This window comes from Arachis hypogaea, chromosome 19 (assembly GCF_003086295.3).
Source record: "Arachis hypogaea cultivar Tifrunner chromosome 19, arahy.Tifrunner.gnm2.J5K5, whole genome shotgun sequence".
NCBI classification, from domain to species: domain Eukaryota; kingdom Viridiplantae; phylum Streptophyta; class Magnoliopsida; order Fabales; family Fabaceae; genus Arachis; species Arachis hypogaea.
Genome location: NC_092054.1, coordinates 18,392,220 through 18,405,662, shown reverse-complemented (window position 1 = coordinate 18,405,662; position 13,443 = coordinate 18,392,220). Strand labels below are relative to the sequence as shown.

Genomic DNA, 13,443 nt, shown 5'->3' with positions numbered 1-13,443 from the left:
CACCAATGGCCAATATGTTGGCCTCATAGAAGCCACATCCTAGGTTCGAATCCTAGCTATGGCTGAGTAGTGATGGAACCTTTAGTGCATGTGAGTGAGTGAGTGTGTGAATGTGTATGACCAAAAAAAGAGACTAAATATTTTAAAGTTTAACTCACACAAGTTGCCGTAAATTTCAGGGACTATTTTAAAGTTTAACTCACACAAGTTGCTGTGCTCATTTTAGACACCCTACTTTCCCGCTGCAAAATTCAAATTATGAACTCCTTTTTATCCAATAAGCAACTATTTACTCCCCAATGCAGCAACCTAGTGCAAGTTGTGGAGAGAAAATATACCGCAACACATTCTTAGATCAATGTGGCTGGCTTATTCATTATAGCAACTTCCTTCAATTCTCTGTCCAACAAATTCATCAGCATTTTTTTCTTATCTCAATGATGAAAATTAAACAAGACAAAATCAAGTGAATTTGCTCATTACAAAGATCCATTCTAATAGGCAGAAAATAACTAAGTAGACAATTTTAAATAAATGTTTATAATCATTACTCCCTGGTTTCCCCTAAGATTCGGGAAAAGATTACAGCTTCCCAAGTCAGCAATGCATAAGCTACAGCTTGATTGAAGACAAGTTATGAATGAATTGCAGCTGACATGAACATAACCAACTCAGAAAAACCTCTACAGACTAGAAAAGCAAACCTACAAGAGTCAAATAGAAATTATCCATTAACTGCAACACCTAGGATTCAACAGAAAAACAAGCATAGACTGCAACAAAGGCTTGTCAATCAATGATGGTAACTTGCTGATGTCAGGGGCGAGTTCGCTTATTACTGCATGATGGGCACTTGTACTGCTTGATATGCTCTGCCCTAGCAGGGGTGATCTTCACGCATTTCCCATGGAACCACTTCTCGCAAATGTCACAGCAAATCCAGAATTCATCGGTGCCATAATGCTCGCCACATGCCCCACACAAGGTTTCCCCGTGTTCATCGTCTTCTTGCTCGTCCAGTTCATCGTCCTCATCTTTTGCTTGCAATGCCTTTTGCTGCCTACCCTGTGGTTCCGGAGCACGCTGCTACACAAGCCAACAGTTAGAGGAAAACAAAAACTATCTGAAAATTAAAAGCTACAAATATGATACATCACCTATAACGTAATTTACATGTTACTCTACCACCTAATAAACTTTCTAGTTCATAGTCCATTTGAGTGACTCCAATTCAGAGATAAACTAAGATAACACGTTCAGATCCTTTATTCTCCTTTTTCATTTCCCCATTTCATAACATGTGTGGCAGCCCTAAGCCCAAATACAAAATATTATTCAATATAAAAATGACTACACTTTTTTGAGGGCTATAAACTTTCTATGAACAAAGTTCATCTTTCTAAGTACTATAGTCCATAGCATACAGGAATTTAACCAATGCAACCATGTTTTTTCATCTTAGATCATTTGGCTTTTTATTGCATAAGCATGATCACTAGTATAGAATTGTGTAATATTCACTAAGGTTTGGTTTGATAAAGCTTTTATTTTTTGAAAGTATCTTATAAAAGCTGTCTTTTAAAATACAGCTTTTTAAAAGCGGCAACACTTGCGTTTGGTCAAATCAAATTAAAAATGACTTTTAATAAGCATAAGTACCACAGTTGTATTTGGTAAAACAGATTTTAAAACTTAAAAAAATTATAATAAACACGTTTATAACGAAGAATAATTTATTTTTTCAAATTCTTTAAAATTTTATATAATATTTTAAAATAAAATAATTTTAAAATGAAAAATTCATAAAAAACATAAATATAATAAATAAACTCTTTAATTTTTTTACTTTAAAATTTTATATAATGAACATTTATTTAACCTAAACATCATCATTAAAAATACTAAATTATCTAACTCAAATTTTAGAGACTAATAGTTTAAATATTTACTTGATTGTACTAATATAAATAGAGTTATCATTAGTCAATAATAAAATTTGTATGTAATTCAATGTTAGTACTCACAAAAAAATAATATAAATAGATAGAAGTTCATACCTAATATGTGATAGAGATGTATTTGTGTTGAAATTTGTGAAGATTAGGTTGAAAAATAAGAAATATGTGAAGATTAGGTTGAAAAATAAAAAATATATGAAGACTATGTTAAAATTTGTGAATGTTAGAATGAGAAGTTAGAAATATATAAGGATTTCAATGGCAATATAATAGTGGGAAAATAAATAAAATTTGATAAGCATAAGCCAGCTTTAAAAAGCTTCCGCTTAGGTGCTTTCAAAAGCACCCCTAACTTTACCAAACGCAAAATTAGGTGCTTGTGCTTTCGGCCTTTCGCCTCTTGAAAAAGCTTTCCCAAACCCAGCCTAACACAACTCCAGCCTTTTAGAACACAGCTTAATTCAAAGGGAGAGGTCAAAACATATATTGTTTCCATTCTAGCTACTACAGCTGCATTAATTTCTCTTCATACTTCATATAAACTTCTAATTTTCATGTTCCCATGCTGCTCATGACAATTGGATTTGCTGTATGTTTTCGGGCAGAGAAAAGAATATTGCTAAGTGCTAACCATAACCTCTTAAGTTTTCCAGTGCAACCAATTTTTCATCTTTAATCATTCTTCTTTCAAATCCATGAGCAATGTCAGCAGTAAAACACAGTAAGCATATCAGGGATACAGTTCATCTTATGTGGACATGCACACATGTCAATCTGCTTTTCTATATTGTTTTGGCTCACAGGTGTGTTTGTGAATTTTGATTTTGGAAGGTAAGAGACAAAAAGGAAGAGCTTAAAGTGTTCAGTTCATCTTACAATCAACCTTTCCCTTCCCTTCTGTACTCTCCATTTGGAGAAGACAGAAAATAACAGACAAAAATGTCTCCATCAGGAGACAATTTAGTCCACTAAAATAATTGGAACTTTTATTTTTATTTTTTGGATAAACTAAAAGACTGGGGATAATTGGGGCGGAGACAACAATTGTTTCGGTGTCTCTTTATTTTCTGTCTTGAGACACTTATAGGTAGTTTGTGAATTTGATACTGGAGGGGAGAGGAAGGTAAGGAATTTATACTACAGGATTTCCCTCCTTCCCCCTCAAAAATACTAAGTCACAAACAAACCCATACCAAACACAGCCTACTGAATCACAAGAATACTACTAACCACAACTTCCAAAATTTTCCAGCACAACCAACTTTTGCTTCTTAAATCATCTTTCTTTTGAATGTATTGAAAAGTATCAACACTAAAGCAGTAAGCACAGTCAATGAAACAGTTATTCCCTCTTCACCAAACAACTCAGTCATTTAGAACAAAGCTTATTTGAAAGGGATAAAAGTTATAAAAGAAGATGCATTCACCTTCCAAGATAGATAAATATTCAATGCATAAGCTGCACATACTTTCACCACTTTCAATTTCCACAATCTTTCCATTATTTTCAAATTCTACTGAGACCCCGAAAAATAAATAAAAAAATTAACTAACTCATGGACTACTCAATTTTAAAGGGATCCTGTATCAACAGACAGGAAAAACCTAGATGAGTTTCTCATGCTCAAAGAAACAAGCACAGACAAAAAATACATAATTTCCATGTGTAAGTGCAAGGAGAAAAATATTTACTGCTTTAGAGTTGGACTTTGATTTGCTGCCACTATGGTTCGAAACTGAAGACTTCTCCTTCACTTGTTTCTTGGCTGCACCAGTAACAACTTCAAATATTGTGGGCACTTCATTAATCATATTGAAAAGGCGTTTCCTGCATTACAAGGTAATTCATAACTTCATGGATGAATGAATGGCAAACATAAACAAAGTTGCAACAATGCCATTAACCAGACAAGCAGGACCCAAATGTTATCTTACTTTCAAGTTCCAACCATCTCAAGTCCCAAAACATAGTTCCAAGTTAACTTAAGAACATCTCAAGTCCCAAAACATAGTTCCAAGTTAACTTAAGAAAATATTTATGCTTTAGAGTGAGACATACCTGTCAGCTTTATCAAACCCAAATCTGGCTCCAAAATAGAAGGCAATAGCAAGTAACCACGCATCGCTGTGAACAGCGACCAAAGATAACCAGTCTTTTTCTTGCATGCCATCCCTGGCAAAGTTAATGCCCAGCACAGGCTCGGGAAGCTCTGGTGGAACTTCTTCAGCGGGTAAATTTACTTCCCACTGCTCGCTAGGAAAGCCATACAAGCACAAGTTCTCCTTCTCTGAAAGAAAGAAGTAATTGATATATAAACCACAATGCTGCATGAAATACTAAAACAGAAGAGGATATTGTACAACAACAAAGACTTATCCTGCTTGGTCGGGTCAACTAAATGGATCAAATAACACCATAATACCCTACCAAAGATAATTATTTGTAATCCTTTTTATACACTACTTCTATATGAAACTAAAGGGCTGCATAATATATATCTCCTTTGTTATACGTCAAGGGTTAATGGTAGGACAAGTGGGCAAAGCAAATGTGAATCCTGAGGTTCCAGATAACCAAGTTTTTTAAAACAGAATAACCACTCACAAAAATTGTGGGAAAAAATATTACACCAAGTCCAAGAAAACCCCTAGTGACATTTTGTCATTTGCACATTACATTTTAAACTATTGCCGTGTCAGTATTCAAAGCTAACACATGACAGAGACCAATTACTTTTCAATTGAAACACAGAACTAAAGCTACACCTTAGTCAGACAGTACAGATGAATTAGATCAATGGTGGTGCATCTACAAAAGAGAGGAAAGCAAAAACAAGTGCTCAAGGAACCAAAAGCAAACTCCAAAGAGCAATAAGAACTAAATCTACATTATGAGCCAAAAAGAAGAAATAAATAGCAATCCTCCAAATATCATAATGAATCAGGCTATAAAGCAATGTCCAAGGGCTTTTTTGCCCTCCCTCAAGCTTTAACTAATTGAAAAAAAATTAAAAATAATGAAAATATCATTGAAAACACAAATAATAACACATAGTAAAACTACGTGAAAAAGAGGAGTGTAACTAACCAGGGTCACATTGGTTGTAGAATTCTTCAACATCTGCAACACGATCAAGCAGAAAATGTTCATCCGCGTCAAAACACTTCTAATTAACAAGAGTACGAAAATAAAGTGCTGAATGCTTTAACTAAGTAACAAATTTCACATCCAAAAGAAGATAACATGTTTACACAAAAATACAAATAAAAAAAATATCAGCAAAAAAAAATCAATAAAAACAAAATCTAGAAGAAGAAGTGCATCTGATAGCAATTGCGGGTTAACACATTCTACAAAGTACAAACCGCAACAAATACAAAACAAGTCCAAGTTAAGCACAACTTAGGAAAAATTATATAAAAAAAAAAAAGTAACCATTCTAAAAGTTGAAAAGAAATGCCACAACATGAATATCACGAAATCATGAATTTTCTTTGGAAGAAAAAAAGGAAAAATTAAAATGTTCAGCTACACTCCTGAACGTTAGAGGTAATCGCAATAACCAAATCCAAAAATCCATGTTAACAAAACGTGGAAATTTTCGTTGACCCATTGAGAAGAAAAATGAGAATACAAAATCAAAAAGAAAGGATTTTGCACAGAGCACATTACTTGAACTAGTAAAGAGGGTTGAGCACAGACAGAACTTAAAATTCAAAATAACCCAAAAGAAATAACTAAATTGGATACCGGTGGTGAGGGCTTTGATGAGACCTGCTCGGCGACCCTTGAAATCCCTAAAAACCTCTTCCACGGTGCGCGGATTATACTGAGCTCGCGAGTCCATTGCTCCTTCTGCTGCACCTCCCTCTCACTCACACTCACTCTCTCTCTCTCTCTCTATCTCTCTCTCTCTCTCTCTCTCTCTCTCTCTCTCAGAGTCTCACACTCACACTAAACGAAACTGAAACCGAAATCAGAAAAGGAAACAAAAAAATACAAGTAGTAGAGTGAGAGTGAAACGACGTCGTTTACGGGGAGAAAAGGGAGGCTTTAAGCGAATTTCCCAGAGAAAAGAGAGAGAGGTGGTGGTGGCTTCCTTTGCTTTGTGCCTCTGCAAGCAAAATAGCAAATTGAAGCCCACACAAGACAACTCCATAATAATAATAATAATAATAATAATAATAATAATAATAATAATAATATATTATTATTATTATTATTATTATTATTATTATTATTATTATTATTATTATTATTATTATTATTATTATTTTGTTGGGTGTAAATTCAAAAACAAAATAATGAGGTCACGCATGAGCCGGCGTGGTGAAGCGAGTACCATACTCTGCTTGGATGCAAAGTGCAAACAATCAAATTTCAAATACCCACGTCCATGGAAAATTGGAAATAAACATTGTTTCCTAATCACTATTCTGATTGCACTTTTAAGGCTTACATATTTATTGCAAACATTGTTTTACTTATGATTTATTCGAGTTTTGTTAGACTGTGTTTGTTTACCGGTGGCCTCAATGATACCAGAGAATTAAAATTTAATATTGTATTTGATAATTAGTGATTGAAACTAAAATTTTAATTTAAAATATAAAAAATTTTTTAATATTTTTAAAAAATAAAAATATATGGAACTAAAATTTAAAAAATAATAATAAAAATACTAAAATTATAATAACATTTATTTTCTCAGATACCCTCATTGATTTTTTAATATTCTAACTTTACCCTCACAAATGGCAAATGCCACGTTCCTCTCCCATTATCGCACCAATGTAGCACTTCCCTTATCTCCCGCCGCAACCACTACTACAGACGTCGGCCTTGGGCTAACATTGCACCGATGCAGCCATTATAAGAAGTCTTTTTGAAACAACGAAAGAGACACATATCCAAATAACTTTTTTTTTTTCAATTTTCTATTATCTTTCGTCCTTCTCAAACCGAATCGGAGCCATGGTCAGCGTTTTACCCTTGTTTTCAGCTCTCCAATTTCTTGTTATACAAAGAACTGTTAAAATTTAGAAAAATGTTAAAGGTTAAAATGTATTATTTTTAATTATCAGTACATATTTAAAAATATAAAATAAAATATATCGTTAGATTAAACTAAAAAAATTAAATTAATAGTTAAGTGATTATAAAAAATAATAAATTCTAATGCTTTCTTAGTATTTTTCTAAAATTTTTGTTTCAATGTTGCTTTTGTTGGATAATCTTTATAGCTTTATTTTGGCCCCATTTTTTTTTTTCTTTCTTTCATTCTACTAATGGTGATGATTATATGATGATGATTCTTAAAGAAAATGAGCGAAAAAAAAAAGAAAAAAAAAAAGAGAAAGGAGAATGGAATTAAAATTTATTTTGTTTTATTTTTTAATTAATAAAGATAATTAAGTAATTTTGGTTATTTTAGTATTTGTTTCGGTGTTATTATTTTGATAAAAAAAATATTTTTTTAATGAAAAATATTTTTTTTTTATTTTTTAGTGTGTTTGGTAAATTTCTAGTAGTAAAAGTAAAAGTACTAAAAAATAAAAAAATATCTATTTTGAGAAGTTGTAATTTACATCTTTTTTTAAAAGATCTTTTTTCTTAAAAAAAAAAAGATGTTTTTCATGTAATAAATAATCAGAAAAGTACTTTTATATTGTTATATCCAAACATAATTGATAAATAAAAAGATCTTTTTGCATGAGATACCCAAACATAAAATTACTTTTACTTTTTCATAAGATCTTTAAAAAAAAAATAATTCGAAGAAAAATCTTTTCTTAAAAATTTACCCAAACAAATTCTTAGTCTTTAAATTTATTTTAAATCAAATAAAATATTGAGACATAATTTAATTTTATATATTTTATACTAAATATAATATAAAATCTTAATTTTGTCTTTATCTCTCAATTTTTATCTTTCAGTCTCAATCTCTCCTTCAAATGTAATTTTAAAAAGTGTGTTGGATAAGTAAGCGCTTTATGCTTATCACTTGGCAAAGCACAATAAAACCATTTTAACTACACATTCAAGTGTTTTTGGCAATTAAGTCGATCCAAATTCAACAAAAATCACTTTTATTACACCAGCGTGTATCACACGCGCGTTTCAATAACGCAATTTTTTTGTTTCAAGTCTTCGTCTTCTCCTTCTCCGTTTCTTCCTTCTCCTCCTCCTCCTCATTCTTTCAAATTCCTACACATAGGTTTTTCTTCTATGTCTTCTTCTTTTTTTTTTTTTCTTTTTCGTTATATTTCTCTTTCGTTATCATCATCACCAACAACAGTAACATTTTGCTAACATCTTTATTGATTTTGATTCTCTGTGGTGATATCATTAAATAGTTTCGAATCCGAAAATATTATCAAAACGAAATCATTATATAATATCAAATGAAACAAAAATTGCCCATTATATAAATCCGAATTCAGAAACACATGCGTTTCGAATGAAGCAAAAATATTATCAAAGCGAAATCGTTGTATAATATCAAATGAACCGAAAATTATCCATTATATAAATTTGAATTCAAAAAACCTGCATCTCGAATGAACTGAAAATATTATCAAAGCGAAATCATTGTAAAATACCAAATGAACCGATATAAATTCGAATGTAAAAACACCTGCGTCTCAAATGAATCGAATATATTTTTAAAACGAAACCGTTATACAATACCAAATGAACCGAAAATGGTGTACATATATAACTGAATTTAGCAATTGCATTCCATTCCATTCAATTCAAAATTGAATAATCTAAATCTCGTCCACTACTCCACTTGATTCGATCAGAAAAAAATTCAAATCACTCCCATTCAACTAATTTAAACTTGAATCATTCAATATTTTAAACACGATGATCTATTTCTGTCTGATCTATTTTAAATTCCTGCTTCTAATTTATTAGTAATTCGATTCATATTTGAATAAAAAGTGAAAAAATTACTTAAAGAATAAAAAGAAGAAGATGCAATATTGAAAAAGAAGAAGAAGAAGGAAGAGAAGGAAAAGAAGAAAAAAATGCGTGATTTGAAAAATTGTTATAACAACTTGGTTAAGTATTTTGCTTGAATATAGAGTTTTATTCCAATAAAAAATAGCAAAAAATAATTTTTAAAATAAAAAAATAAAAATTTAATTATTATTAATAAGCTTATAACTAACATTATGTATTTATGTGTAAGTTTTATATTTTTATTTAATTATGATTAAATTATCATTTTTACTGTATTGATCTCCTCATTTTAAAAGAATTTGTTCAGACAATAATTATTCGTTCGGTATTATACATTTTGGATAAGCTATCGAGTCATTAAAGTGACGTTGGCTAAATTAGATTTGAATTCATCTTGCTCCAACGGTACTTGAATCTTTATTAATTATTACTAGTATTAAATTCGTGCGATGTACGGGTTTATATTTAAATTTGACATGTTAAATTAAAAATAATATTTTATAATTATAAATTTTTTGAGTTTAGTATAATACGATCATTGTTATTATATAATAATCGTACTGAATATACTATTTTATCTTTATTTAAAGTAAAAAACAAATAGAAGAGTTTAAAGTCTATAATATTCTTGAACCATAAGGAGGGAGACATAAAAAAAATAAGAACATATATAACTGTAATAATAGCATGTCAATTTTACACTAAATTTTATATCAAAAGGCTAATAAAAATTTATCGACAACCTAGTATTTTACTAACTTCAGTAGAAAAGTAATTGGCATATGATGTTGTGCTTCTTGTTACACATTTCATCTCAAATCTAAAAACAGAGTTATAGATAAATTTGTTATATCTATAGTAAATATTTATACAAAAGTGTAAATCATAACATGCTATTAAAATGAAAATACTATTATTCTTACCTAAATATTATTAAAAACTTCTTTGAACACGACATTTGTTGTTGATTACTTTTGGATTGCCGTCTTCGTCTAGAATTAAAACCCTGAGGCCACTGCGATTCTTAACTCTTGACAAAGCAACATAAAGTTGTCCATGGGTGAACACTGATTTTGGCAGGTAAAGTCCTATATGTGATAATGATTGACCCTGACTCTTATTAATGGTCATCGCAAAGCATACTGCTAATGGAAATTGTTTCCGTTGAAACTTAAATGGCAACTCCTAATTTGAAGGGATCAAGTTCATTCTTGGAATGTACACTTTATCTCCAATATTTCTACCGGTCACTACCGTCACTCCAATTACGTTGCTGCCAAGTTCGTTAACTATTAATCTTGTCCCGTTGCATAAACTTGAAGTCTGGTCTATGTTTTGCAGTAGCATTACAGTGACTCCTGGCTCCAAAGTCAACTTGTGATTGGGTAGTCCCGAACATTTGATGTCATTTAGGAACTCTGGTGTGAACCGCTCTTGTTGTACATCTTCATTCTCATCAACTTGACATGTTATGTCAGAACTCAAATACTCATTTTCCATCCCTAGAAAGATTGTCAAGACAAAATCGTTTACCTTCTCGACACTCTCAAGCGTGGGTGCAGGATTTGCCCTACTCTGAAAATACCTGTAATCTGACATGTTTTGCAACAAATTTGGATATGCAAAGTCTACCAAATGAAAGAGAGGGTCATCAATAGTTGTAATCAATAGATCATCTGGAATTTCAATTTCTGATTCATCACCAACAACAGAACCAATATTTCCATTTCCAACATCAAGTATCCAATTAGCAAATCTCTTCATTTCACCTTCATCTTGATCTGAATAAGACATTAGAAGCCTCATGTTCGTATGCAGTTTCAGAACCTTACAAAACGACCACAGATGGGATGAGTTAATAGCTGATGTCAATATATCGTGTCTACTCCCTTTCGGAATCACCGGAAGTATCTGTCTGAAATTATCTCCTAGAACAACAACCTTACCACCAAATGGTTGATGTGTCTTATGTTGATCGGTAACTGATATAAGATCCCTGAGCGTCCGATCAAGTGCTTCAAATCACATTTTATTGAGCATTGGAATTTCATCCCAAATTATTAAGCTACTTTGGATGAGCAGCTCAGCCTTCAAACTGCCATGCTTGATATTACAAGTAGATTCATCAGTAATTGTAATGGGTATTGAAAATCTAAAATGAGCCATTCTGCCACCAGGTAGGAGTAAAGACGCAATTCCACTGGATGCGACATTTAAAACAATCTTTCCTTTAGACCGAATAGCAGAAGAAAGTCCATTCCAAATAAATGTCTTACCACACCCATCATGCCCATAAAGGAAGTAAAAACCACCAGAGTCTGTAATAACAGCATTAAGTATCTCATCGAATACTAACCTTTGCTCATGAGTCATCTTTTGTTCCGTATATAAGTTTGTATGAGTCAACGCATTTGTGTCATATGCTAACTCCTCCTCTATTAGCTTATTCTGAAAAAGGCGAACATCAGACATTTCAGTATATGGCATTGATTGATAGTCTCTTAAAGATCTCGCATTGCTGTTGAGTATCTTCTTAATCTCAATAAGGCAGAGGTTTTTCAATTCGTCATCAGTCATGTTTAGTCCTAGCAAAAGCACATAGTGGTTTTATAAAATATTTAATAAGTAATTCCAAAATAAAACTATTAATATTATTAATAAAAATAAAAATAATAAGAGAATAAAATCTTGATATAAAAAAAAGACATAGTAAAATATCTTGATTTTTTAAAGCTTTTCTCCTCTCATATAGTATTCCATCAGCTAATAATGTCCAAGTTACATTTCAAACACGCTCTGGGTTGCTAATGCTATTAGATATCAGTAGTATCACAAATAATTTTCTCAATTGATGACCAGATGCAAATTCAGCTACCTCATTAATAGCTGTAATGAAATCCCTATCATCGCACAGTAGTCCCATGGAATAGCAAGCATCTTGGAAGTTAGAATATGTAATTCCATTAAATGTCCTAATAGACTCATATGTTGTGCAACCTCTCTGAACAGCTAACAAAATTTTCATATAATAAATATCATCTGTACCCGATGGAACATAGTTTAACCTCTCGATAGAATACCCTCTTTTGCGTGGATGTCATTCCCTTGCTTCTCTATCATAAATAAATTGATTTGGAAACTCAGCATATGTCAAAATTTGACCTGATTCAAATTTTTTATTGGCCTCCATCTATGCTAAGAACATCATACATTTTTCTTCCTCTTCTTCCATGATTTTCTCAAGATCATCATCGTCTTTAAAGATGATATTTTGCTCTCTAGGCAAATGAAAGGTTAATCTCATTATTGAAGGCCAATCTAATTCGATTTTTGTGCTCTAATGAATCTATAATAATTATATAGCATATACCAAAGATTGTTTTTAATAGACCAATTTAAAATTTAAATGTTTGGTCTTTAAGTAATAAAATCATATTAACATACACTAGCTTTGTAATTGGTCGATATTGTTTGATGTTTGTTGAAACTGTTGTTGACTTGTCTGATGACATGGGCTATCATATGCTCCACGTGTGATACCCAAATTACTAATACTATTAATATTTTCACATTGTTCTTTTTCACCTACAGAGTGTGAATTAGTAGTTGAAGACCTTGATCGATATGGTGTTGGGTTATTACCTAATAAGATAATTTGAGACATTAGTTTTGAACAAATTTTCTGTTAAAGTTTATAATTGAATAAATGGTAGAAAAATCAAAATATACATAAAGTGAATGCATATTCACATAAGCAAGTTTCAAAAAAATCATCCAAAAATTAACCTGTATTGATGCTGCTATTTGTAATGTCCGACAACACCAAATCAAAATGCACACCATTGGAACTATCACTCGGATTTTCTGTAATTTTTTTATAAACAAACTTAGTAAAATATTACGAAGACAATATAAACTAATAATTTATTACTTGTCAATAGCTAAATAATGTATAGAAAATATTGTATTTTATGAGATTTTATTTGGCCAAAATACCCATAACACACCACGCACATTTGTTCCTTCTTCTCTGTTCCTATTCCATCAAAAATTCTAAATCAATCATTATGTTTTGTTATATATATATTTATATCCATGTAGTTCTCATTTTTTCTCTATTTTTTTCATCCATTTTACTAACTATCCTGTTTGAATTCAACCTCTTCACTCATCTGCATCTTTACTTAATAAATAAATAACTAAATGGTCAGTTTAACTTCAACGGCGGCTTTAATTTTCTTTTCATTCTCATTTATTTAGTTACGTAAATATATTTTACAAAAAATAATATATATTTTTTTCACAAAAGTTTCTTTTTTCAAATAAATATAAGTTTAATCTCACAATCAATAAATTCAACTAATAGTTAAAATTTTTTTATTTCATTAAATAAAGAAATTGAAAATGAATAGCTTATAATTAAAAAGAGAGAAAAAGAAGAAAGTACCTCTATTATTGTGCAGAGACAATCTAAAAAATAACAATGTAAATGGAGTAAAGAGAAAATTTATA

The 13,443-nt window shown here is 31.0% G+C and overlaps 2 protein-coding genes across 5 annotated transcripts; both read right to left on the bottom strand.

Annotated features, from left to right (window-relative positions):
• Positions 1-524: 524 nt before the first annotated feature.
• Positions 525-6,117, bottom strand: LOC112775705 (PHD finger protein ALFIN-LIKE 3). Of its 4 annotated transcripts, none has more exons than XM_025819529.3 (5): positions 5,710-6,117; positions 5,047-5,079; positions 4,018-4,246; positions 3,651-3,786; positions 525-1,086 (listed from the first exon to the last, which is right to left on the bottom strand). In XM_025819529.3, the coding sequence occupies exons 1-5, from the start codon at positions 5,804-5,806 to the stop codon at positions 817-819; spliced, it is 765 nt and encodes a 254-aa protein (XP_025675314.1). In that variant the 5' UTR covers positions 5,807-6,117; the 3' UTR covers positions 525-816. The 4 variants fall into 4 exon arrangements, with proteins under 4 accessions (XP_025675314.1, XP_025675316.1, XP_025675317.1 ...); XM_025819531.3 differs by having other exon boundaries at positions 525-1,083; XM_025819532.3 differs by having other exon boundaries at positions 5,734-6,114.
• Positions 6,118-10,953: 4,836 nt separating this feature from the next.
• Positions 10,954-11,508, bottom strand: LOC140182177 (uncharacterized). Its single transcript, XM_072228305.1, has one exon. The coding sequence runs from the start codon at positions 11,506-11,508 to the stop codon at positions 10,954-10,956; it is 555 nt and encodes a 184-aa protein (XP_072084406.1).
• Between the last annotated feature and the right edge of the window lie 1,935 nt (positions 11,509-13,443).